Below are 24,172 nucleotides of genomic sequence, written 5' to 3'. Positions count from 1 at the left end.
GTCGTTCAAATACTGCGTGCGTCTTCATCAGAAATGCCCACGCTGCACATCACTGGATTGTGTAGAGTTTTGGGCCCGAAACTCACGGTCGGGAACTTCTCTTGAGAATTTTTAAGTTAATTGATGAACTTCTCAGGTACGGTCTAAGACATTTTATCGAGCACATATGATGAAGCCGGCTATTTGTCGAGTTGCTGCCGGCAAAACAGTCAGAATCCTGTTCCTGAGTCCTGCAAGGGTTGAAACCAGCCCTAGTAGTAATAAATGCGTTAGAGTTGATCAAACTATGGACCGTGCGTCAGTGGCTGGAGGGGAAGAGAGTGTCAAGTTGAGCAAATCAAGGAGGTCAGTATGAGCGATTATTGTCGTCCATAACTTGGGTCTTTGCCATCTGCAGTGCAACTCCTCTTGCTGTCTCGGAAATGGGCACTGCCCCAACCAAACATGTTTCTTCCCGATTAATTGGCAATAAATGGTGGGTCGTCATCCCGTATGTATCTTTTTTGTGTTCCCAGTGACGATACTGACATATTCACCGGTCGATCAGTCAAGCCAGCCCAACTCACTCTTGTGATGCAGCTCATTGAGGCATTTGTCGGCTTCCAATAGCCACTCTCCTTTCAACACGCAAGGAGCCGATCTCGGACTATTTATTTCAATCAACAATCGAGACTCTGCCGACCAGACCATTTGTGAATCCTTCTTCTCAGCCGTTTTACCTCAAGAGTTACCCCGACCGACTGAGGCATCTCACGCATGCCCCCACGCGAGTCCGTGGTCGACAATCCCAAGTCACCCCTACGCCGCTGTCACCACTACATCTACATCATCTCCTGGGCTCTGTTATCGTCGCTTATTCTTTACTGCGCCGGAGGAATATCTTACGTCGATGCCTTGCTTCTCGCCTCCGGCGCAGCTACACAGACCGGCCTCAACACGGTAGATCTCAATCGCCTCCATGTGGTTCAACAGGTCACCTTGTTGGTGGTGTCAATGGTCACCAATGTCATCTTTGTCCACTCGCTGCTCGTGGTGATCCGTCTGTATTGGTTCCGGAAACGGTTCAAGAGAGCCATCAATGAGGCAAAGATGATGTGCCGCGCACAGCGGAATACCCTGAACCAAAGGCTTGCCGATGTGGAGAATGGGCCTTCTCGATCATTCTCGCGCGAAAGGCCATCGGAGGACACGCCTTTACTTTCAACAGTCACCGAGGAGAGCTTGACTGCCTCGCCGAGCGAGTCTCCAGGGGGCAGGAGGTATGGCGCAACCGGCTCATGGAGCCCGCACATCACCTTTTGTGAGACGGACGCCGAGCACGAGGTAAAACAACGTCGACGGACATACTCTGGTACCTGGTCGCGTCGCTCCTTTCCTGAGATTGATAGTCCACAGCGGCGGCGATCATTCTCCGAGATGCAAAATGACATGCCGCCACTGCCATCGCTGATGTGGCAGTCGTCGATTGCCAGTTACTCCGATTGGAATGAAGCGCAAAAGGAGGAGCTTGGGGGTATCGAGTATCGAGCCTTGAAGACGTTGTTTGTCATCCTTGTTTGCTATTATGTGATCATTCACCTGCTGGGAGCTTTGCTCTTTCTGGTATGGATCCTACCCAATAAGCACTATGGTCAAATCCTTGCAGACAATGGCCTCAGCCGGCCTTGGTGGGCTATTTTCACAGCCGGCTCAGCCTTCAATGACCTGGGATTCACGTTGACCCCAAACTCAATGGGGTCGTTCAATACTGCGGTGTTCCCGCTACTGGTGATGACCTTTCTCATTGTGCTGGGGAACACCGGGTTCCCGTGCATGCTCCGCTTCATCATATGGACACTATCGCAGTTCACTACGTATGGCAGTCCCCTCGACGATGAGCTCCAATTTCTTCTGGATCACCCGCGACGGTGCTTCACATTGCTCTTTCCTAGCACCGAGACCTGGCGACTAGCCGCAGTCCTCCTGCTCATCAATGCTATAGACTTGATCATCTTCTACACCCTCCAAGAGGTGAGTTAACCCAGAACAAAAACCTCACCTGAACCATTTTACTCATGACCCCATCAGTTCCCTCATCCCAGCCCCATATCAGCCGGCCTCCGCCTCGTGAATGGGCTATTCCAAATCGCCTCAACCCGTACCGCCGGCTTCACCATCGCCTCATTGGGTACTCTCCACCCAGCCGTGCAAGTTTCATTCGTAGGGATGATGTACATCTCCGCATTCCCCATCGCGATCGCCATGCGTAAAACCAACGTCTATGAAGAACGCAGCCTCGGCATCTACAACGAAGAGTACGACGAGCATGACAAGCCGCACCAATCCGACTCCCTAGGCGCTCATATCCAACGTCAGCTGGGATTCGATTTGTGGTTTGTCATGCTAGGATTCTTCTTCGTTGCCGTCGCCGAGGGGAAACGTCTGCAGGAAAATCGAACGGACATTGCGTTCTCGCTCTTCCCGATCCTGTTTGAGATTGTGTCTGCATACGGTACTGTGGGATTATCCATGGGATACCCTGGTACGGAGACGAGTCTGTGTCGGGAATTCAATGGCTTGTCCAAAGTCATTGTCATTGCGATGCAGGTGCGTGGCCGCCATCGTGGTCTACCACATGCGCTTGATCATGCGATACTGTTGCCATGTGATTTGGTGGAGCCCGACGAGCAGGGACGGAGGCCAGAGTGGTGGTGGAAACGGTGGATCAGGAAGAAGAGCTCCGACCTGGGGAACTTGTTTACGCATGATTGACAGTTATCCAGCATGTATGAGCATAACTGCCTCCTGGCATATATCCACTTCCATTGTAGTGCAAGTATGAACTGCAAGAATGCATTGCATGTCATAACATAAGCCTTCCCTGCATAATCGTTATCGATCGGACTGAACATATCTCCACAATATAACTAATACTAACACGGCTGATATTGCCATCTTCCTCGGCAGCACCGGGGATCTAAGCCCCAACTCCGCAGGGTGGCAAGAGCCCACCTTATTAGCGAAACCCATACATGTGAGGCATTAAATGTAATGTGAATTACTGTCCCTTAAGCATAATACATTAAACTATTCACAGTTGATTATGCACACATACACACATGCATCCAATGAATTACTCTTATGTAACCTGGACCCTTAATCACATCGCCACCTATCAACCCACCCACCCACACAATCCCGACTGTCAAGCACAAGTCCCTTAAACACCACCAACAACATCAAATAAGATGCATAGGGTGTACTACTATCGACGATAATCGCACATTATCCCCCCTATCTACGGAGTAGGTATCTAGCCCACCACGCGAAAACCGGAACCAAAACGAAAAGAAAGAAAGAAAGAATGAATGAATGAATGGGAATGACTCATCCAGTATCAAGCCTCAAGCCTCAATCATCACTCATCACGAGATCGCTAATCAATCACAATATCACTCAATCAGCAAGTGAAATCCATACCCAAATCCCAAAGCCCACCCTCGGCCCGAGAGATCAACTCCGTAAAAAAGTCATCTCTACTAATCAAAAATGCCCAGATCCCGGGATTATAAAACCCAAGTGAAAAATAAAACCGGCAGAAAAAAAAAATAGGAAAAGAATTAGGTAAAAATCCCGACTACAAGGCTGAAGAAAAAGATTTAATTAATTCCGAGTATCCGAGTGATTCATTCTTCACATGGTGATTTCTGATTGATTAGTGGATATTAGGGGTGGTTTTGAACCATGGGTCAGATCACGGGGTTGGTGGTTTTGGGTTTCCGGTTCCGGCGTATCCTTTGCTGCTGCTGTTGCGTGTCGGTCGGAGGTTGGGAGTGCGAATCGCCGATATCCCGTTCTTCTGACTCCCCCTTCCTTGTCGGCGACGGGTAAGTGGGTTGGTTGTGCTGGGTAGATAGGGATTAGGAATTACGGGGATGGAGTTGGGTTATGTCCGATATACTTTAGTTACTATTATTCCAGTTATGGGGTAAGTAGGTGAGTAGGTTTGCAGTGGTGTGTATTACCATGGATGTAGAGGGGGAGTGAGTGATTATTAATGCTTCTGTCAGTTTTGTCAGAAGTTAAGGTTGTGGTTAATATAGTTTCAAATCAAGATAGTGTTTCGAAAATGGGGACCCCGTAGGGATACGAGGACCACTGCTGCTGCTGTTGTTATTCCTGGGGATGGTTAGGTGATGGATGATAAATCTGGGGGTGATTAGGTGAAGTGGTCGGGATATGAGGTCAACACTTTCTGCTTCGTAATGTTTGCTGGATTTGCAGGGATCTGATGTCGTGACGTCAATCAGGATCAATCCAGACCTGGCTCTCTCTATTCTATTGTGTGTTGATGATCGTCGAGAGATAGTATCTGGGCGTGAATAGGAAATGATATGTGTATGTTCTAGAATCCACAGTCGTGGCGGATCAGACCGTTTGTATTATCATCATGATGGTGGTGATGATGATGATGATGATGATGATGATGGAGATGTCCGTGTGGCCAGTATGAATGTCAAGATCATTGTTTGCAAGGCCAGGTTGATACGAGCGAGTCAAGCAATGATGTGGACTCCTGTCATTGGACTCCCCGTCTGCACAGTCCTTTGCTGGAGCGAGGGTGTGGCAGTAAACAAAGTTCCGGTGTTGCTATACAGGTAGGGACCAAGTATGGGCGCTGGCAGCCTGAAGCCATGACAGCGGTAGCGCCCTCCCGGACGCCCCGAGGCAGTGGTTACGGGTGTGAAGAAAACGAGTCCAGAGAGGTGGTTGATGTGGTTAACATTCATTGTCCTTCCCTGGGTTGAGTAAGCTTGACTGATTAACCTTCACGAGCAAGCCTCGAGCAGTTAACTAGTTCAACTGCAGACAGGCTGAATCAGGCACTTGGTAGGAGATCTCCGTCAGGTCCCATCCCTCGTATTTCTGTTTTAGGGGAGAGCTGAATGCCATGTCAGATTCTCTCTTTCTCTCTCCTCCCTTTTTAGCCCCACCGGCTGGATCCAGACGTGGTTTGAGGGAACACAGCGACATTCCTTGACACGCCGGGCGTTTTCATCATGGACGGGTTGCTGAAACTGGCTCGATCCAGACATTCATTCTGTACGAGGGAATTGCGATCGTCTCTTCTAAATATGTTTATAACTATTATTTGATTATTGAGGGGTGAGATCATTGTTCTCAGCTGTGTTCTCTTTGAGGAAACAGACTCGATCATCAACTGATAGTATCACATGACCCACTAGCCACGATAGTTGCTGACTAGTCTGCTGCTCCCCACAAAGTCCCCATCGAGGCTGTGTAGATACTAGTACTAGTATGTAGATAGATGTAAGGTTTCAGATAGACGACAGATTAACTGATAGCAAACCAAAACCAGCACGTTGATTATCTTCATGATAATCCAGCCCCCTCAACACGATTACGTACGATTTCCGCCCCCATACTTTCCCAACTAGCGAGACGACCTCGCGAAACACAGCCATCTCCAATACGTACTCAGCCAGCCAGGGGGTGATCATCAAGTACTGCGGAGGCGGAGGCAGGCAGGCAGGCAAGCAGGGCGTCGCCAAGAGCAGGACACGTTTGTCGCTAGCGGTCAACCCTCACAGATGGAATCAACACAAATAGCCCAACTCGGTAAGTTAGCTACCCAATTTTTGCGGTGGTGCCCTTGATCCTCCCTACGCGATCAGGGATACTTTGCCAAGCCTGGCTTGGACGTGCGGCTCTCCGCACAGGCAGACAAAGCGCACACGCCTATCATAAATTGATGGGCAGGCAGACTTCCCCGGACTTTACTACTAGTCGGCTTAGCAGGCAGATACAAATTGATTACTTGTACCTTGTAGGCACTAATCAATTAGAAGCGTGAAATGTGGCAGCCTGTGGGAACTTCATCGCCGCGTCCTGGCTGGCTTACGTGGGCTTTGCAAAGGTTGCCAGACAGAAAGAAAGGAAGCGAGATTATGCACGCGTACTCCATACCAGTACGCGATATCCAATCCATTCAGCGAATTCGGAGGTATCAAGGGAGTGAGCAAAAGCAGGCAAATGTAAGTAGGTAAGATAGGAAAGGAAGGAAGTAGGCATAACTCCGTGCCCGTCGTCGTATTCGCTTGGCTAGTTAACCTCCCCAAGGTACACGCGCCTCGGCCCTCGCGAATTATTGACCACCGCCCGGGTTTACTGCTTCCGTGCACAGGTCAATCAATCCCTTCCCCAATGTATTAGCATTAGCTAGTGCAGTGCACGCACTTGGGTCAATGTCAATGCTCTTGCCTGCCAAACGAATACGCTCGACGCCGTAAACTTTCTTGTTATCCCTCAGGTCACAATCAGAGTGCATGGTAATTGCTGATTATTATTCTGCGCAACCGGAATACGCGTCTACTTCCACGGTTGGTCACTTGGTATACATCTCGCTCAGGCACGTCGTTGTCCCCGAGGTGGGGATGTGACTGGTGTCGTCGACTAGACCCATTACAGTAGTGAGGCTGGCCAAGTTAGGGGACTCCTGGTTCTGCACCGTGAGCTTATGAATCGGGGATGCTGATTTCAAAGCGGACAGAAGTGTCATTACTACAGACTACATAGTGAGTAGGTATGACGAGCTGGCGCATTGACCCTAGGCGGCTCATTCAGAACCAGCTGGCCCCTTTGGTCCCGTGGAAATAGCAACCTTCACGGATGATGGGAGAAAGGGAGTAAGTACAGTTAGTAATCGGGGAGTCTGGCATGAGACGGAGCGAGCGATGACTGGGCATCTGCTGGAATTTTCTAGGCTTAGAAGCTCCCGTCAGCCGGAAATAACGGCGCGGAAAGATTGGTCATCCGACGCCCCGTCCAGGGTTTTTTTTTATTTTCATCCCAAATAATTTTATTTTTCTTTGCTGGGCTGGGCTGAGCGGTGATCGTCCACACGGAGTTAGCGGGCGGAGCCTGGCCGTGACTCATTTTTAGGAGTGATGATTGGGTCTCGCGAGGGGCGGTGAACTAACAGTTGCCTTTTCGAGCGAGGGAAATCGGCCCTGGTGGATCCGGCACCCTCCTTCCGATCCACGGATGGGCATCGATGGTTTCTGCCTCCGAAGGTCCGATTCCATATCCCTTCTAAACCCCGGTGCGTGAGAAAAAAAGGTAAAAAAATAAACTAAGGTTAATAATGGAGATAGGATTAGAAAAACGGAGAAAACACTGAGTAACGAAAAAAGAAATCAGCAGGAAAAAATTATCAGCCTAGAAAGTGGATATATCATATTAAATTGGTCCCTGTCTCCCGGTTGATCACTTTTTTCTTTCCCTACACAGGTTTACTCAAGTACATACACAGTACCTATTTCCTTCCTCCACATACATACTACATACACTCCCATCGCTTTAGGGTGACCACCTCAGACCGACTCTAGTACTGCTGTGCACCATCCTACATACGCACACAGGACATTACTCAAACCACATACCTCCAACACATCCGCTTTCCCCGCCACTACTGCTGCCTCATCCTGCCTGTTGTTGAACAGACAACCAGTGGAGACGCCTGAAGGAGCCAGGAACGGACGACGCATCGCTGGTCTGGTCGCGCCCATCCATTTTTTGCGCCGACATAGTGCAGGGAAACTATCTATTTTCCCATTTCCCATTTTTGACGCCGGAAACGAAAAAAAGCGGATCAAAGCGTAGTCGCGCCCCAAGATAAGGCGTCGTGATTTATTGATCCGCCTGCAGTCAACCTTGACTCACCGCCCCGCGATCTCTCCACCCGCTGATTGGCCCCCAGCCTGAGCGGCCGCCGGAAAAGGGAAGGCTGCCTGAGTCACCGCGCAGAGCGAACGAGTCACCTTTTGGCATTGAGCTCATAAGCACATCAACACGGTCCTCCCGGACACTTTTTTTTGGCACCATGGCCTCTCGCTCTTCTTCTACTTCTACTTCTACTTCTTCTACCTCTCCCTCCCCCCTTTCGACCTCCGCTTCCACCATCACTCCCAGTTCCTATTTCACCTCTCTCGTCCGGAGACGCCAACAAAAGAAAATGAGCATCACTCAAACATACTACCTCGCCCACACCGCCCGCAAGAAGCTTACCCGGGAAGCTTCGCGGGCAGACCATGACCTCCGCCTCCTCGTCGGCCATGCCAACCTTCTGGATTCCCTCATGCTGGAATTGGCCGATGCGGAAAGAGAACAAGAACGTTGGTTCAACCAAACCGTCAGCGGAGTAACCAAGACCTCCTCGCAAGGTTCAGAATCCCGACACATCCAATGGGCAGAAACCGTGGTCGAAGACCCCGAGGAGGACTGGGATCCCGAAGACCTCTCCGACGCCGACTCCGATGTCAGCGACTCCGACTCCGACTATGATGAAGAAGATGAATATGAAGATGAATCTCACATCTACACCCCCGTGCGTCGGCGGGCCCCATCACCTGTCGCCATCATCACCGAAAAGGAAGTGGAGGAGGATTACGATTCCGACTCGGACTCGGACTTTGAATACGATGACGCGGAGGATTTGGAGGAATTGACCTTGACCCGCTCACCCTCCCGACAAACCCCTCCCGACTTGCTGTCGGACTCGGATGGGGAATCAGAAGACGACACCATGCCCCCGTCGCCTCCCCAACCGACACTTGAAACATTCAACGAGAAGGAACCTCAAACCACAGAGATCCCCCTCTCCCCTACGGATCTCGACAATGGGTATTACGTCCCTGGCCAGGCACGCAGCACGATTATCGAGGCGTACTGATTGTGCCCTGCCAATTGACGACCACGTCAATGTACCATACGTGATACCCCCATTTATTGATGAATTGTTCTGGAACGGTTGATTTTGTTTTGGGCGAGTCGCCACTATCATAGCGGGTCCGGCGTTTTATTCTGCGACAAGATAAAAGGAATTCTTTGGTTGGGCATTCTGTTTTGGAGACTACTGTTTTGCATTGTTCGAGATCGCATCCCCATCTACTGTTTTTGCATGCCCGAGCGCTTGGGCAGTGATTCTCTACTCTTTGATATTTCCTTTCTTGGATCGATATGGTCCCCACAGTTAGGCCGCTGGGATAGACGGTCGAGAACATTATTTTTTTCGCTTGTCCTCTGCGGAGGCAAATATTAGATGAAACCCCATGATGAATGAATATCACATTACAAGAAAGACCAACCAAACCCCCCGTAATACTCCATAATAATACCAACCAGATAAAGTAGATAGAGAGATATGCTCATCATCAACAACACCTTCCCGATGAGATTTGATCTTCACCGTAGATTAAAGACCAGCCCACATGGCCGCCAATAGCCGATTGATAGATGGATGTTTAGTCCGTACCTAGTCTCCACTTTCTTGGATCCGCGACTACTAGTCAGTCAAGGTTAGGTAGGCCTCTCGCCTGAAATGAAGAAGAGATTGGGCGACGACTGTGATTGTGCAAGTCCGACACATCGCCGTCTCAACTCCGCTGGGCCAGAACCGGGATGGCAGTGCCGATCGCCCGCGCCATCCAATCCACTCCTCAGCTACACTTTTTCTCCCTCTGCTATGTATCTATCTCCATCCAGACCCCCGACTTGTCCACAGTCCACACAAGTGGACACTGGACAGGCTACTAGTCATTGAGCACACCGCCCCGTGATGCATCACATGGGCGATCGATCCCGCCCGGCGGATCATCACTGCCGATCCTGACTGACCTTCACAACTTTCATTTACTTGCTTGCTTGCTTGTTTGATGAGGGAAGGTTTCCGTGGTGTTCCTTGGAAAAAGTCTACTTTGTACTCTTATCCCGTCCATTCCTTGCCCGGAAGTTTCGGGTGACGGATGTCCATGGATATCCCATCACAAGAGGAAAGTCTGGGGCTTCTCCGATCATGTGAACTTTCTGGTAGACTCTTTGCCGTTCTCTCCGAAAATTTTTGCACTCATGGTTGAACTAGACTAGACCCTGAAGAAAAAAAGAAAAAGAAAATTAGAGTCGCCGTTGATGTGGGTCAGTCAGAATCAGACTATTTATTCATATTTTACTCTAGATAGGAGAATTTATTTCCCTCATGATGGGGCAAATGGTTAGTTTAATTCGCGTTGCGAGGGGGGATACAGTGTACGTAGTACTAGTTGGGCAGATATTTGTTTGGCATTATTACTTAGATTTTTTCTCCGTGATAGTAATTTCCTTGGTGTCGCGATATTTAATTGACCATTCAGGAGGGTTTTGTGTAAAGAACGTTTTGCCGGAGGGAGGAGGAGAGGAGTAAAAAGAGAGGGGTAGTTTAGGAGCTGGTGGTGTTGTCTGATAGCAAATACTACTTACTAACTTGCCAGATGCTTGTCCTCTTGTGTGCCAGTGACTCTGTCCCGTGGGTGCATTAGGCAAACCAGCATACTGTCATACTGCCATACTGTCCAAGTAACAAACTAACTCACTAACTAACTAGTCAGTTATAACATCATTGAGTAAACCCCCCTCTCACCGCCCTGCCCCGCTTGGAGGATCTCCTCTCCTTTCCGGCTTTTGTGCTGCTTCTCATTCCTCTTCCGGCTTCCGCTCCGAGTGACCATCCCACTTCTCCATTCTCCATTCTGCTTCCTTCCATCCTCTCATTGACTGAGCTATCATCTATCCATCTATCCTACTACCTGCATCCACCCGAGCCTCCCTAGCCAGTCCTCCAGTTCGAGCTCACCATCCAAGCATAACCTGCCCGGGGAGCTCCATCCTGATAAGCCCTGATACTCTGTACCGCCAAACCATGGTCTGCGTCTTGCGCATCGTACCACTGGCAGAACGTCTGGAGCTTCACGGTGGCTGAGCAACTCTTAACTTTAACTTTGTTATTCTCCGCTTGTCAGCCTGTATTCTTTGCAACCAGGCTACATCATCAAACAACAAAATCTCCGATAAGAAGTACCACCACCACCACAACCCCTCTTCCACCCCCTCACTCCCAAACCCACCCGGGCGCATTTCCTTCGTCATGTCATTTCCTTCACTGGACGGCAGCGAGCCACTCCCTGGCCGTCCCAGAACCGCTTCCACCACGCGAGCTTCACGTGGAGACTCTAGGAGGAAATCTATTTCATTCAATATCGGCGATTCCGAATCCCTGCCTCCCAGTCGCTCGGCAAGCGTCTCGGATCGCAGGCGTTCGCCTTCACAGGTGCCTACGGAGAGGGAGGCTAGACCTGCTACTGCTGCGGTTAGCCGCGGTCCATCCCCCCCTCCGCCCAAGTAAGTGCTGATACGTACTGGTCCTGGTTGATATCATCGCTAATACGGTGGCTGCTTAGGACCTACGAACGGGGCGTCTCCTTCGATACATTTGATAATCCCGACGCGGCAGATTTCTCCTTGACACTGAATTACAAACACAAAGGGTACCAGAGCACGCGGCGCAGTCGGACATTTCTCTGCGGTACAGATCAGAACGATTATTCTGATTTCGCGCTCGAGTGGCTCATCGATGAGTTGGTGGATGATGGCGACGAGATCGTCTGTCTCCGTGCAGTGGAAAAGGACTCCAGTATCGCGAGTGATGCCGCAGTCGAGGCGGGAAAATACCGGAAGGAAGCGGAGAAGCTGTTCGAACAAGTGATTCAGAAGAACACCCAGAATGAGAAAGCGATCAGCTTGGTTCTGGAGTTGGCTGTCGGCAAGGTCCAGGACATTATTCAGCGCATGATCAGGATCTACGAACCCGCTATCCTCATCGTGGGCACGAGGGGCCGTAATCTAGGTGGCATGCAAGGATTGCTGCCAGGCTCCGTCTCGAAGTACTGCTTACAACAATCGCCGATTCCTGTTATTGTGGTGCGACCTACAACCAAGAGGGAGAAGAAAAAGAAGAAGCGCCTCGCAGACCCCACCAGGCGCAACTACAATAATATACTGGAAATGAGTGAGCGACGAGGAAGCCACATCTTCGATAGAAGCTCCAGCAGAGATAGCAGTGTGTCAAAGCTGCCTGACGAGGAGGCTGCCGTGGCTGCCGCGCTTGGTTTACCTTCGACGTACACTCACTCGCGGAGCTCGCTCTCCACATCGGAGCGAAGCAGCGTCAGTCATGACGAGTCTCCCTCGCCCCTGGGCTCACCTGATGCTGCTTCCCGAAGCCCTCTTGGCGGGAGCGTGGAGAACTCCGAGATCGACACCGGGTCAGATGATGAGCCTACCGTATCGCACGTGGAGAATCACAGCGACGGGACTTTATCGCCAAAACAGTCGTCTGAGACGCAAGAGGTCCCTGGATTGTCTGAGGTTGATGCAGGCGCATTCACGTCTAGCATGAATGTTCCACTTATCGTAACCGAAGACTCTCCTCCAGGCGGCACAGGACAACAAAACGATTGAGCGAGATGAGCTATGCCGAACACCACCTTGGTAACAATTATTTTGGGTCGTTGCGCCCATCAACCTACACACACTCGCAGATCACACGTCAGAAGATACTAGGCAACCAAGCCCTTCATTGCACGTGAGACTGTCCAACAGCTGTCACCTGAGAACACCTCGGGGTTCTATCACAGCATGATGGGCCGATGTTCACTTAGCAAAGGACATATCCAAGAAAGCAACACGCTTCAAGCAGCGTGGATGCTGCTAGGGGCGACACTATGATGGACCCCGAATGATCTTTCAATTCACATACATATTTCATCTTGTTCACTTAGCGAGTTGTCGAGTCAATAGAGCGCAAGCACGCCAGTGCACACACATACATATACATACATAGATCAAAACTACCTGATCATAATCAACAATGTAAACTACTCATATGAGCTACTTCCAAGCATGCACCATCCCCCCCTCTAAAAGGCTTCAACTAGCATCATAAGTCATTCATTCCTACTACAGTACTACCATCTCCCTCAACATAGTAATCTTCCCTATCTCCGTCGCCTCTTCAAACCAAACAAACCCAAACTTAGCATATCAACTAAGATCTAGTTGAATTACCACTCACTCATAGTCCTCTACCTCGAAGACATACATAAATCCGTACATACACACACGCATTCAAAACTATAAACAATATCACTATTGAATCAGGCCTAGAGACATCGTTATGTCTACTATAAGAGAAAGAGGGGGAGGGACAAGAACAAGATAACTACTACACATTCTCCCTCCTCCTCCTCCTCCTCCTCCTCCTCCTCCGTGGTTACTGATGCTGAAGCTACTATGACAAACAAGTAAAGTTGAACGAGAATGTAGGGATTGGTGATGAGAATCAGAGTGAAAATTGGGCAATAGCTATCATACTACAGAGGGAAAGCCATCGAGCGATGAATACTATCACAAAAACCACTACAACTACTCTTCTCATCCAAGATATCAAAGCAAGATGTTATTATATTAAAACAATGAAGAGTGGGGGGGACTTAAGTATGTCGATGATCCGGGATGTCGACAAGAAAAAGTGGTGAGTTGGGAAGGAAGGATATTGAGAGGAAGAATGGAATGGAATAAGGACCAAGAAGAATGGAAGAATAGTGAAGAAAAAATAATAAGAAACTTTTCTAACGAGATTTTGTCTAAGAAAGTAGAAAGAAAAGGAAGAAGCAACTGCAGGGACACTGCAAGCTATCGCCAGCAACACACCGAAACCCAGTGTAGATGCATCAAATGCAGAAGTGAAAGAAAGAAAAAAGGCAAAAAAAAAAAACAACGTGACTACTAAAACTTGTCTCTCGCATGACATAAGTAAAAACGTCGTGGCTAGCCTGCAAGTCCCGCCCCGGTGGTCGACGCTGGTTCTCTGCTTTTTTTTAATGGAGAAGTGCAGCGTCGTTTCGGAGAGGAGAAACCGTCAAAGCTCTCCGGGTATTGAAAATGCAAGGAAAAAGAAAGCAAGGAAAAGGACACATAGAGCAATACATGATATGATAGCAATAATGGAAAAAGAGGATGATCAAAAGCAAGGGCATAGCAAAGGTCACCATGGACACTCCTGCGAACCAAACCTATCTCGCTAGATTCAAGAACCCCCCACCTCCGTTATGGGTCGTAGCAACAGAATTGTACAAGAGAATGTCGGAAGTCCCCTCTATTTCCACGGGAATAATATGAGCGACCGATCTTTTTGGTTTTCGCCGAAATCATGGACGAGAAGATTAGGGAGGAATGTTCATTTCAAATCACATGACGGACATGGTCGTGACTAGGTGTCAAAAAAGAAGTGAGGAATTTTCCAGAAGAACGGAATCATTTTTCATTATCATTGCGACAGAATCTATGAGGCCTCCTCACCGTCCTTGGACGGGGTCTTGGAAGGCCGGCGCTCGACCGCGGGTTGCGACTTGGTCAGCAGAGGGGAGGTAGGGTTGGAGGGAGGGGAAGTGGCCATGTTGTCACGGTCTTCCAAGCTTGCCAAAGCACTAGAAAGATATTAGCATCATCTCATGGAATAATAATCTCTGGGCTCACTAACCTGAAGGCATTGATCGAGGAGGCGGCCTCCTTGTCTTCCTTCTTGCCGGTAGGAGTGCCAGTGCGGCTGCTAGCAGCGCTGTCATCACTGCCACGAACCAAGTTGCCACCAGGGCCCAGATTCTTCCGTCCGCTGTTGCTGCGGGAGCCCAGCATGCTGGAGGGGCCGAAAGACATCGGCTGGTTGGTTTGACGAGAGGTGCGAAGGCGGCGGAGATCGTCACTGCCGACCTTGCTAGACGCGAAGTCTTGCGGGGGAGCCTGGTTACCATATCCGCTGTAACTGCGGGCATCGCCACGACCCAAGCCAGGGCGGCTACCACGGTTGGCCTGTTGGCGAAGACGTTCCATCTCGGCTTCCTGCTGGGCACGAGCAGCCTGGTAAAATAGTCAGTAAAGGTACAGCCAACACATATGCTTGATCAGATACGTACCTCTTCACGGATCTGTTGGATGGTCTTGGGACCTTTGTCAGCATCCTTGGACTGCCAGCGAGCAGAACGCAGATCCACGATATCCTAATGCGAGTGTTAGCAGATGTCGCAAGCCAGTATGTCAGCGGTAACGGGAATCTTACCATCAACATGAAGCGCAGACGGCTGGGCAGGCCAGGAGTCTGGATCATCAGACCAATCCGGTGGAAGTAGGCGTTCATAAAGGCGTGGCCCTTCTCAGAGACATCGAGACTGGCACCAATGGTACGCAGCAGACTGGTCAAACTCTCAACCTCGGCCTCATCAGGCATACCTTCGTAGTCGACAAGCTTCTTCACACACTCGTGCATGATACGCTCCGTCAACATGCCCAACTTGTACAGCTCACCAATGAACTTGACGAGACCCAGACCACGACGCTTGGCGGCGGCAGCCTTGTAGTATTCATCAGACATCATGGCGGCCTCCTCGGTCTCACCCTCCGGCTTAGGGGGCAGGTTGACCTTCCAACCACGCTCGAACTCCTCCTGACAACGGTTGAGGAGGTACTTGCGGAACAAGCTACCACCAGCGACAACGTTGCCATTCTTGTCATGGATATTCTCATCCTTGATCTCAGCGCTCATACTCTCAAGCATGCGCTTACAGAACTTGGCATAAATAGAAGCCCAGTGGGCCTCGTCGGTAGCCTTCTCGAATGTAAGCTGGATGACCTGGCGCAGAGTACGTCCATCGGTCTCGTCCTTGGACTGAGAGACAATTTCCAGGAGCTGGCCGGCAATACGGTCGAAGTTCTCGGGGGTCATCTTGTTCAGAGCAGCCTTGACCTTGCGCTGCACCATATCCGGAGGCATGTAAGCGGAGCCGGCAGGAGTAGGCCCAGCAGCAGCAGCAGCAGCAGGGGCTTGGCCAATACTGCGAGGCTTCCAACCAGTAGAAGACACCTGCAGAGCCTTGACTTCCATTCCAGCGGTAAGAGGCATGGACTTGGCCATTTCCTCCTCCTTCTTGGCGTTCTGCTTATCACGCTTGCTGCCAGTCCGCGTACCGGAGCGGTTGCTGGAGCCAACACGAGGAGAAGAGGGCATGCCGGGGTGCATAGCGCTTGCAGAGTTGGTGCGACTGAGACCAGGAGCGCCAATTCCGAGACCGGGACGTCCGAAGTTGCCGAAGGGGTTGCCCATGGAAGAAGTGCGTGCGGCGTTCGACATGGCGAAGCGCTCGGCAGAAGTGGTACCAGGAGGCAAGTTGGAGCGGCTGGGGGCCTGGCCGAAGTTGCCCATCTGGAAGGGGGCGGCACCAGGGCGCGAAGAATTGCGGCCACCCATCATGGGCGTCCGGGCAGACTGAGGGCGAGAGGAATCGCTATCACCAACGGTCTCACGCACGCGCGCATCCCAGTCAATGGAAGGCTTCTCCTTGAAGACACTCTGGAACTGCAGCAAGAACTCCTTGTTGTAGTGGAACTTGCGGTCGGCAGGGGCACTTGCGTTCAGCGCAGGGTTCGGGGAGGCGATAGATTCAGGGTAAGTAATCTTGCTGAGATCATCGACAAACCGAGCAGAGTGCAGAGCCTTCATGGCTGCGCTGGGCTGAGGAGGCTCAACGGCCTTGGCGGTCTCCAGCTTAAGAGCAGCCGGCTTCTCGCGCTTGTTGGCACTGGCAGGCTTCGCAGGAGGTCCCATGGACATGTCAGAAGCGGGAGTAGCGGCACCGCTGTCTCCAGGAGTACTGGCCTCGGTAGCGGGGAAACCACCCTTCTTGAGGGAAGCAAAGAGATCCTTGTCCTTAGACTCCTCTTCACGCTTCTTAGCACGAGCCTCTTCGAGGGCCTCGGCTTCACGCTCAGCGTTCTTCATGTTGGCCTCGTAAGCCTCGAGCTCCTCCTTCTCCTTGCGCTCCTTCTCTTCCTTCTCAGCCTTCTTCTTGGCGTAGTAGGCCTCTTCAGCAGCACGCTCCTTAGCCTCGATCTCGGCCATCTCGCGTTCGATGGCATCGTAGTCGATATCGTCATCGTCAGCAGGGGCAGGGGCAGCGGCGGGCTTGGAAGGCTCCTCGGCCTTGGTCTCAGCGGGCTTATCCTTCAAGCTCAGGTCCTCAAGACCCTTGCGAGCCGCTTCCTCATCCGCAGCCTTCTTCTGTGCAGCTTCCTCCTCTTCCTTCTTCTTTTGAGCCGCATCCTCCTCGGCCTTCTTGCGCGCGGCCTCTTCCTCTTCCTCCTTCTTCTTCTGGGCAGCTTCTTCTTCCGCCTTGCGACGCTCAGCCTCCTCCTTCTCGATCCTATCCTGCTCAATCTTCTGGTGCACCGCGTCTCTCAGCTCCTTCTTCTTTTCCTCATCCGTCTTAGTGGACTTGGAATCGGTGCGAGTGTGGTCGGCACTGCTGCCGGTACGCGGGGGAGGAGTCGAGGTCGGGGTGGCAATCTTGACAGGGGAAGGAGTGACACGGGCAGGAGAAGCTGGGGCCTTCTCGAAGGTCTTCACGGCACCACTGCCAGGATCCTTGATGACAACGGCATTCTTCTTGGCCGTGGGGATGACGAAAGAGGACTTTTGAGGGGCGGGGCTGTTGGAGGAACGGCTGGCATTGTGGGCATGAGCGGGGCCAGGAGCGCCAGCCGGGGGCTGACCTTGACCCAAGCTCGACCCGGGCCGATCGTTCGAATGAGACGGGCTACGAGACAGAGCTGTGGCCTGTGCGGCGGGCTGCACCGGGTACTGGTTCTGCATGTACGGGGCCTGAGGGTTGTAAGGAATGCCCGGCCGAGGCTGCGGCGACGGGGGCATGTACGGCACACCGCTCATGTTGTAACCAGGGTAGAAGCCGTAGTTCGGGTCGAAGGTGGGATATCCCTGCTTTGATTTCATCATGGTTAGATAGCGTTCAAAATGGCCACTTTCTGGCGCCAGATTCGGAGGCAGGGTTATGTGGGGGCTATGGGTAGCAGAAGAACGTGGGGGGACCGGGGCACGGGATGTTCCTTTCTTGCGATTCAAGGCGCCACCGCGGCGTGCAGGCTTTTGCAAGGGATGGGGTCTCACAGGTTGAGGGGGCATGGGTTGGCCATAGTAGGGCTGAGGCGCCATCTGGGGATGGGCCATCGGGACCTGGTTCATCTGAGGAGTGGCCGGGTGCGCATTGGCCAATGCGGGACTGCGACTCGCCTGGTGAGGAGAGTTGGGGAAGGGCATCGGGCGCGGCTGGTTGGGGAATTGAGGAGCCATGTTGGGACCACCACGGGGTTGATTGGGGGTCGAACGGAAGCTGGCGTTAGGCGAGTAGGGGATCTGTCCCTGGTAGCTCGACTGCGAGAATCCACGTCCACGACCACCCTGGTGGTGGTAGCCGCCGCGACCGCCGGGACCGCCGCCCATGTGGTTGCTCATGTCGCTGTGGGTCGACTGGGAGGATTCGCGACGCAGATGGGTCGACTGAGCGCCAGGACCAAGGGGTGCCTGAGGAGCCGGGCGCATCTGTTGCTAGCGCATAATTGTTAGTCACAGCATTTCACAGGGTAGGTATGCAGTCGGAATGCCAAGCAAAAGAGATGTGATCCGCAAGATTTGCCCCATTCCTAGCTAGGGAATTCCACCCGATCTGATCTTCTTTTCTTCCACTCGACGAGATTTTTTTTTTTCTTCAATGTGGGAAAGATGAAGGGAACCAAAAGGGGAATAAAATGGGCTCGTAGAAAGGATACACAAGAAAATCGCCACTTACGTTGTCACCAGAGTCACCGAAGCTGCCAAAGTTCGGGACGTTGCCCTGAGACTGATAAGACGACGGCGGTGGCCGGCCACCGCTCGAGGCGGGCTGCGGGATGGGAGAAGGCGAAGTCTGGGGAGAAGTCACGCGAGGGTTCATGGGCGGAGTAACACCGAGACCGGACTGAGGCTGGTTAGCCAGGACAGCGGGATTGCCCATGTTGGGAGATGACTGCTGGTTGGCAGCGAAGCCAAACTGCAGACTGTTCGGACGACCGGTTTGGCCACCGTTAGGGATGTATCCCGAGGTGCCAGCGGAAGTGATAGTCACGGAAGGCTTTCTAGTGTGGTCGCCCTGGGAGGCCGGGGCCGGGGCGCCATTGACGATGGTGACGCCGGGGGTTTGGGATTGCTGCATGGGTTTGCCGCTCACAGGAGATGCTGTAGTCGACTTCCCATGTTGCGACTGGCCGCCCACGGTGACGGGAGCGGCGGTCGAGTCCGTCGCGGACTTCTTGGTGGCGTTGGCGTAGGAACGAGGAGCCGTCGTCGAGGTAGACGAGGGCGTAGGAACCGGCGCCTGAGGCGAAGATTTCCCACCCACTGAAGGAGAGGAAGTGTGTGCGGAGGAGGCGGCCTGAGTCGAGGTGCTCTGTCCTTGAGGTTGAAGGCCTGACTTGGGAGGGATCGAGCTCATTAGACAGGTGATACGCGAAGAAGGTTCAAGCGCTGATAGTTGATTTTAAGATGGGAGGAGAGGGTGTAAGAGAGGACGGTAAGGCTGTTTTTGACAAGAAGACGATTGCGTTAGAAAGGCGTGAGGCTTTTCGGAGGGGGGAGCAAGGGTGATGTCAAGGGTGTGTGTTACCGCAGTCAAGAGGAACACGCTCTAGAACCGCACATCCAAAGATTCCCACACGAAACGGGAAAGGAATCGAAGAGGGGGGAGATTGGGTCGTCTGCGGAAAAGACGAGCGAGATGGGGAGGGGAGGGGGGAAGGAAGAAGTGAAGACCACAGAACAAGAAAGATATCACGTCGTGGTCAACGACGATGGGTCTGGGGAAAGAAAAAGAGGAAAAAGGGAGAAGAGGGAAAAAAAGAGGGGGGAGGAAAAAAGGCGAGAAGTTTGGAGGGAAAAGATTTCGGTTCCCTATTTTTTCCTTTTGGTGTTTGGCCGGTAAAAGTTGGTGGTGGTGGTGGTGGTTTTTTTCTTTTTTATTTTTTTTTTCTTCTCTGGTGGTGCTTTTTTTTTTCCCTTCTCACTTTTTTTTTTAAAAAATTACCGTTCGGGTTTAGGCGTAAGGACACCCGCCAGAACCAACACCAAACGGGTTGTAAGTGACTACTCGGAACAACCCACACAACAACACACAAGCAGCGAAAAGAGTAGGTGTGGGCTAGAACCACGTCAATAATTTTCCCAGCTTTTTTAGACCCTAGTAAGAATGAAAGGAATATGCGTCTGAACAGAAAAGATGAATCACCCCATTGTGATTTGAGTCAGACTTGGACTTAGTGAATGCGCCATATGATTGATTGTCATTTATGGCCTACACAATACACCAGAGGTACATCTTGACGCGGAATCTCCGCTCCATCGGGTCAAGGCGGCGACGGCCACCGGAGCCAAGGATGTCACTAGGCCAAGAGTGGTATCATTGGGGGTAAATAACCAACCCTCTTTCATTGAACATTACTGACTAACGGACTAGTAGTACTGTGTAGTTTAACTAGTCTAGTAAGTAAGTGACCAAGATCTTGTCGCTCAGGCTCGCACTGGCGCTTCCTGGTTCTACCCACAGAGTGACATTGTCCGTGGCGAGACGCTATCCTAAGCGCTTATATCACCCAGTAAAATCATATGTTGATTAAGAAAATGGGAAATGATTGTGTTATATCAGGAAATGCATCGCAGATTCTTTCTCTTCTGCCTACTATCCATCTTCGATGCTCATCATCATTGTAGTAGTAGTGAATGGTTTAGCCAAAGCAATGACGCTGGATGCTATCATTTTGACACCTTAGGCACCTACTAGGTTTTGGCGTTTGCCACACAAAGCAAGCAGCTTACTTTCCAATACCGTATGATACGGTCATGGGAATCATTCGGCAGCACCACACCTTAACTTACTGCTTGCTTGATTGCTTGTGTTACTTGCACAACTTCTTCAGCTGATGGGCGGGAGTTGCAGCATATTATCCCATCTTACAATTTTTTAAAATAATAAGGCTTATACAAGATTTCCTTACGAAAGATCAAGCATAAAAGGGAAGAAATATGAACTGAAGAAATGAAGAATAAAAATAGAAGACGGAAGGGTATATATCACAAAACCGATCTTCCCCTTCACAACGCCCGAGCACCCAACCATGCACCCCCGATCGCCCGGTCAACAAACCAAAACCACGTTAAGCCCGATTTCCCAGCATTCCAAGCAGATACCGACATGCATCCAGCCTACCACACACCGGCGAAAAACCCATCCATCCATCCCTATCGATAACTAACTACTAAGCAAGAACAGACAGGCAGACACAGACCAAATAGACACCGCAGGTTTATTAATAGAAAGTAATCTTTATTTTCTTTTTTTCCTCTTTAATACTTCGTTGGGGATTTGTGCGATCTCGCCTCATCCCGGCTATGCAGAAGTAAGGCCGTATTGTGATTTTTTTTTTTTTTCTAATTCCTCACATGCTTGGCTGACTGACATCGGCCAACCGGCCGACAATACTAGTACTAGTCTACTACTAATGGTTAGTAGTAATCCACTGCCTATTCCATCTTCCCTGCCTTGATTGGGCCGACGCTATTGACTGCCAGCATGTACTTACTTAAACGAAGAAGTAACTAGACAAGACAAACTGCCTTGGTTATGGATAGATACCGGTGATTGAAATAAACATCCAGCCATCTCTTGAAAATTACTAATTCCCGATCTTCCCTCCATTTTCCAGATCCCATATTCACCATGATTTCATTCCTCTTTTCCTTCTTTCCCCTCTTGTTGTTCACCTTTCCCATCATTGGACCCCTCCTTCCACACCATATACCCCCCAGCTGACACTATCACCCCCCGCACAGTGTTCAACACCGGAGCCGCCGCATACCCATTCATCGCCGCGCTTTGCAAACACGCCCGGACACTTCGTGCGACAGGATTTCCCAGGTAGGATTGGCTCCAAGCTGCCAACGACCCTATAAGCAATGTATCAAGTGATCGGGGTCAGTAAAGTGGGTTAAAGGCAAGTAGTACCGTAACTCCGCACACAGAGAATCGAGTAGAGCAACCATCCACAAACACCCAACATGAGCACAACCACCCAAACATTAAATAGTAAGTAGTAAAGTAGCAAAAACATAGCAATATCATCCCCGAAGTTGCTATGGTGCAATCAATTGCATTGTAGACATACCTGCCCACGGCCCCAACCGACCATATCCCACCAGGTTAAGCAACCCTCCCGGGTAGACAAGACCCACGATGCTAAAGATTGTCTGGTAGGGATGTTTCACAACATAGTCTTTTGTAGCATTCCCCGCCCGGGCAATTTGCGGCTTCGCAGCATCCACGTAGGGACCGGTCCGGTTGGCGAGTTGAGTCAGATTCACATTCAGATTCACGTTCGTTGAATTCAGACCCGTTAGATTCAGACTCGATGTGTCGGGGACGAGATGTCCTGCTACTTGTTGGAGGCGTTGGATGGTTGTCTGGGTGGTGTTGTAAACAGACCCCAGCCCCATGAAGTTGCCTGTCATTGCTGCGGAGGTGAGCGCTAAGAGATGGACGAGGGTGAATAGGAAGGTGGTAAGTTGCATGTTCAAGTGTGATGGCGCTGCATTTAACGGTGGTGGTGCTTGCGGGGATCGTTGGTGGTTTTTCCTGAGCCTTGAGGGAGGGGTAGATAAGAGTGTTATTAGTAGCCAGCTGGGACGCAAGGCTGTCGGTATCTACGTGGTGGTGTTGGTTCGGTTGGGCTTTTCTGTACAGTGACAAGGGGCTCGTGCAGAGAGGCTGCGGCAAGGCGCATTTACTTCGCATACGTCGCTGCCACTCACGTAGCGCTGCTACTTCTGTTTCAGCTGGACTGCGGCTGCTTTCGCTTGAAAAGACATCCCGCCCTATCAATCTTGCTTTTTCATTGAGAAAGAGTGCTAGTCTCATGCAAGAGAACTGTCTGCTTGGTCTAGGTATTCAGTGAGCCCGACTTCTTGCGCCCTCGTTCCCATGGTCTACACCCGAGGATCCAGCTTGCTCCCCACCTGCAAACCAACCAGAGGCCCAGTTTCCGCTGCTTGTGCGGCCATGCGCATCGGACGAGCGTTCCTGAGTATCCTCATGCTCCACATGAGTAAAAGAGTTCTCGCTGCGGTTCTTTCGGAGCGGTGCACCACCGTACGCCAGGTCATCCACCTCTGCGCCTGCACTGTGCAGGTCGCGCTCCTCCTTGGCCAGAGCGCTACGCAGCACTTCCAACATGTCTCTTTGGCTCGAGATATACTTGGCCTTATCCGCACGGGACATGGACGCGACCTCCCGTGGCAGTAGTGTTCCGCTGGCAGACAGCTCCTCCCCGCGTGCTTCAGCACTCTTGCCAGATGCAACTGAAGCGACCGCAGAGCCGATGGCAGAGAGCCAGTCGTTGCCTGTGGCTGGGGCAGAGCCTCCAGCGGCTGTGGGAATATTGAACCGGGACAAGAGCGACTGCGCATAGGCAGCCGGGCCAGTCGGGGGTGGAGGAGATGCGGGACGTTGGGCCGGCAAGCCCAGAATATTTTCCCGGACGTAGTCTAGGGCTTGGTAGAAATACTGAAGTCCTAGAGCCTTGGCACGCTCATGGCTGCGGCCAATGAATTCCTCGATTTCACGCTCATGGTGCTCAAGGAAGGGGTCGACATATTCCTGGTATAGACTCCGAGCTCCCTGCGTTTGGGGGAGAACGAGATAGGAGAAGAAGAAGAGTCGGATCCAGCTATAGAACGGAAACCTGCAACAACCTGTCAGCAGACGGACTTAAGCATGCCCTGATATTGTCTCGTGGCCGTACCATCCCAGAATGAAGACCGTCCACGACTCCGCCATCAGCACGGCCGACAGAACGACCCAATACATGAGCCATGGTGCCAGCTGGGAAGGGTCGCCAGTCCGGAGGGCTTTGAAGGAAGCAAATATAGGAAGCAGGATCGTGATGATTGAGCTAAATGCATGGTCTTGTTAGCATATGCATAGCATATGAGAAAGTGCAGGGAACAACTCATCCGGGGTGTCCGGGGTCGACCGGCATCGCCGGGACTCGATGACGAAAGATAGCAGGTGGTACTCACGACAAAAGGTCCGCAATGATACCGAACATGATGGGCGATTGTTAACAGTTCGATCCGTTTGCTGAACTGGGTTCCTTTGGAGAAAAGGGTGCTAGGAGGGGGGAAAGAATTTATCGGTAAGCTGAGCTGCTGCTGGATTGCGGGGCAGAAGCTTCACGCGACCAACGGACCGACACAAAGGAGAGCGGCCAGCCGCAAGAAAAGTCTATTGCTTGAAGATTCTTAGCGGATTGGCCTGCAGATTCCAGGAGGGAGGATAAGGTGGTAGTAGAGAAGGAATGGAAGTAAAATTCGGGG

General features: G+C 51.4%; 7 protein-coding genes across 7 annotated transcripts; 3 read left to right on the top strand and 4 right to left on the bottom strand.

Moving 5' to 3' along the window:
• The first annotated feature begins 531 nt into the window (after positions 1-531).
• Positions 532-2,881, top strand: BO79DRAFT_169290 (potassium transporter). Its single transcript, XM_025679472.1, has 2 exons — positions 532-2,010; positions 2,068-2,881. Exons 1-2 carry the CDS (start codon positions 757-759, stop codon positions 2,749-2,751), a joined length of 1,938 nt encoding a protein of 645 aa, XP_025541982.1. The 5' UTR covers positions 532-756; the 3' UTR covers positions 2,752-2,881.
• Positions 2,882-7,320: 4,439 nt separating this feature from the next.
• Positions 7,321-7,752, bottom strand: BO79DRAFT_79232 (uncharacterized protein). Its single transcript, XM_025689753.1, has one exon. The coding sequence runs from the start codon at positions 7,620-7,622 to the stop codon at positions 7,374-7,376; it is 249 nt and encodes an 82-aa protein (XP_025541981.1). The 5' UTR covers positions 7,623-7,752; the 3' UTR covers positions 7,321-7,373.
• A 262-nt stretch (positions 7,753-8,014) lies between these two features.
• Positions 8,015-8,731, top strand: BO79DRAFT_141809 (uncharacterized protein; the record flags this gene model as incomplete). The annotated part of the gene is made up of 1 exon (XM_025678261.1): positions 8,015-8,731. One exon carries the CDS (start codon positions 8,015-8,017, stop codon positions 8,729-8,731), a length of 717 nt encoding a protein of 238 aa, XP_025541980.1.
• Positions 8,732-10,509: 1,778 nt separating this feature from the next.
• BO79DRAFT_236293 (universal stress protein family domain protein) lies at positions 10,510-12,728 on the top strand. The gene is made up of 2 exons (XM_025684560.1): positions 10,510-11,211; positions 11,271-12,728. The coding sequence occupies exons 1-2, from the start codon at positions 10,958-10,960 to the stop codon at positions 12,328-12,330; spliced, it is 1,314 nt and encodes a 437-aa protein (XP_025541979.1). The 5' UTR covers positions 10,510-10,957; the 3' UTR covers positions 12,331-12,728.
• A 1,484-nt stretch (positions 12,729-14,212) lies between these two features.
• BO79DRAFT_252668 (putative eukaryotic translation initiation factor subunit eIF-4F) lies at positions 14,213-19,244 on the bottom strand (the record flags this gene model as incomplete). The annotated part of the gene is made up of 5 exons (XM_025685944.1): positions 14,213-14,357; positions 14,411-14,787; positions 14,844-14,927; positions 14,987-18,322; positions 18,564-19,244. 5 exons carry the CDS (start codon positions 19,242-19,244, stop codon positions 14,213-14,215), a joined length of 4,623 nt encoding a protein of 1,540 aa, XP_025541978.1.
• A 2,414-nt stretch (positions 19,245-21,658) lies between these two features.
• BO79DRAFT_79178 (uncharacterized protein) lies at positions 21,659-22,450 on the bottom strand. Its single transcript, XM_025689752.1, has one exon. The coding sequence runs from the start codon at positions 22,367-22,369 to the stop codon at positions 21,935-21,937; it is 435 nt and encodes a 144-aa protein (XP_025541977.1). The 5' UTR covers positions 22,370-22,450; the 3' UTR covers positions 21,659-21,934.
• Positions 22,451-22,668: 218 nt separating this feature from the next.
• BO79DRAFT_169276 (HVA22/TB2/DP1 family protein) lies at positions 22,669-24,148 on the bottom strand. Its single transcript, XM_025679471.1, has 3 exons — positions 23,876-24,148; positions 23,599-23,748; positions 22,669-23,538 (listed from the first exon to the last, which is right to left on the bottom strand). Exons 1-3 carry the CDS (start codon positions 23,902-23,904, stop codon positions 22,746-22,748), a joined length of 972 nt encoding a protein of 323 aa, XP_025541976.1. The 5' UTR covers positions 23,905-24,148; the 3' UTR covers positions 22,669-22,745.
• Positions 24,149-24,172: the final 24 nt, after the last annotated feature.

This window comes from Aspergillus costaricaensis, assembly GCF_003184835.1.
Source record: "Aspergillus costaricaensis CBS 115574 unplaced genomic scaffold BO79scaffold_8, whole genome shotgun sequence".
In the NCBI taxonomy this organism is placed as follows: Eukaryota; Fungi; Ascomycota; class Eurotiomycetes; order Eurotiales; family Aspergillaceae; genus Aspergillus; species Aspergillus costaricensis.
The sequence above is the reverse complement of the archived record's forward strand: the minus strand, read 5'-3'. Positions and strand labels throughout refer to the sequence as shown.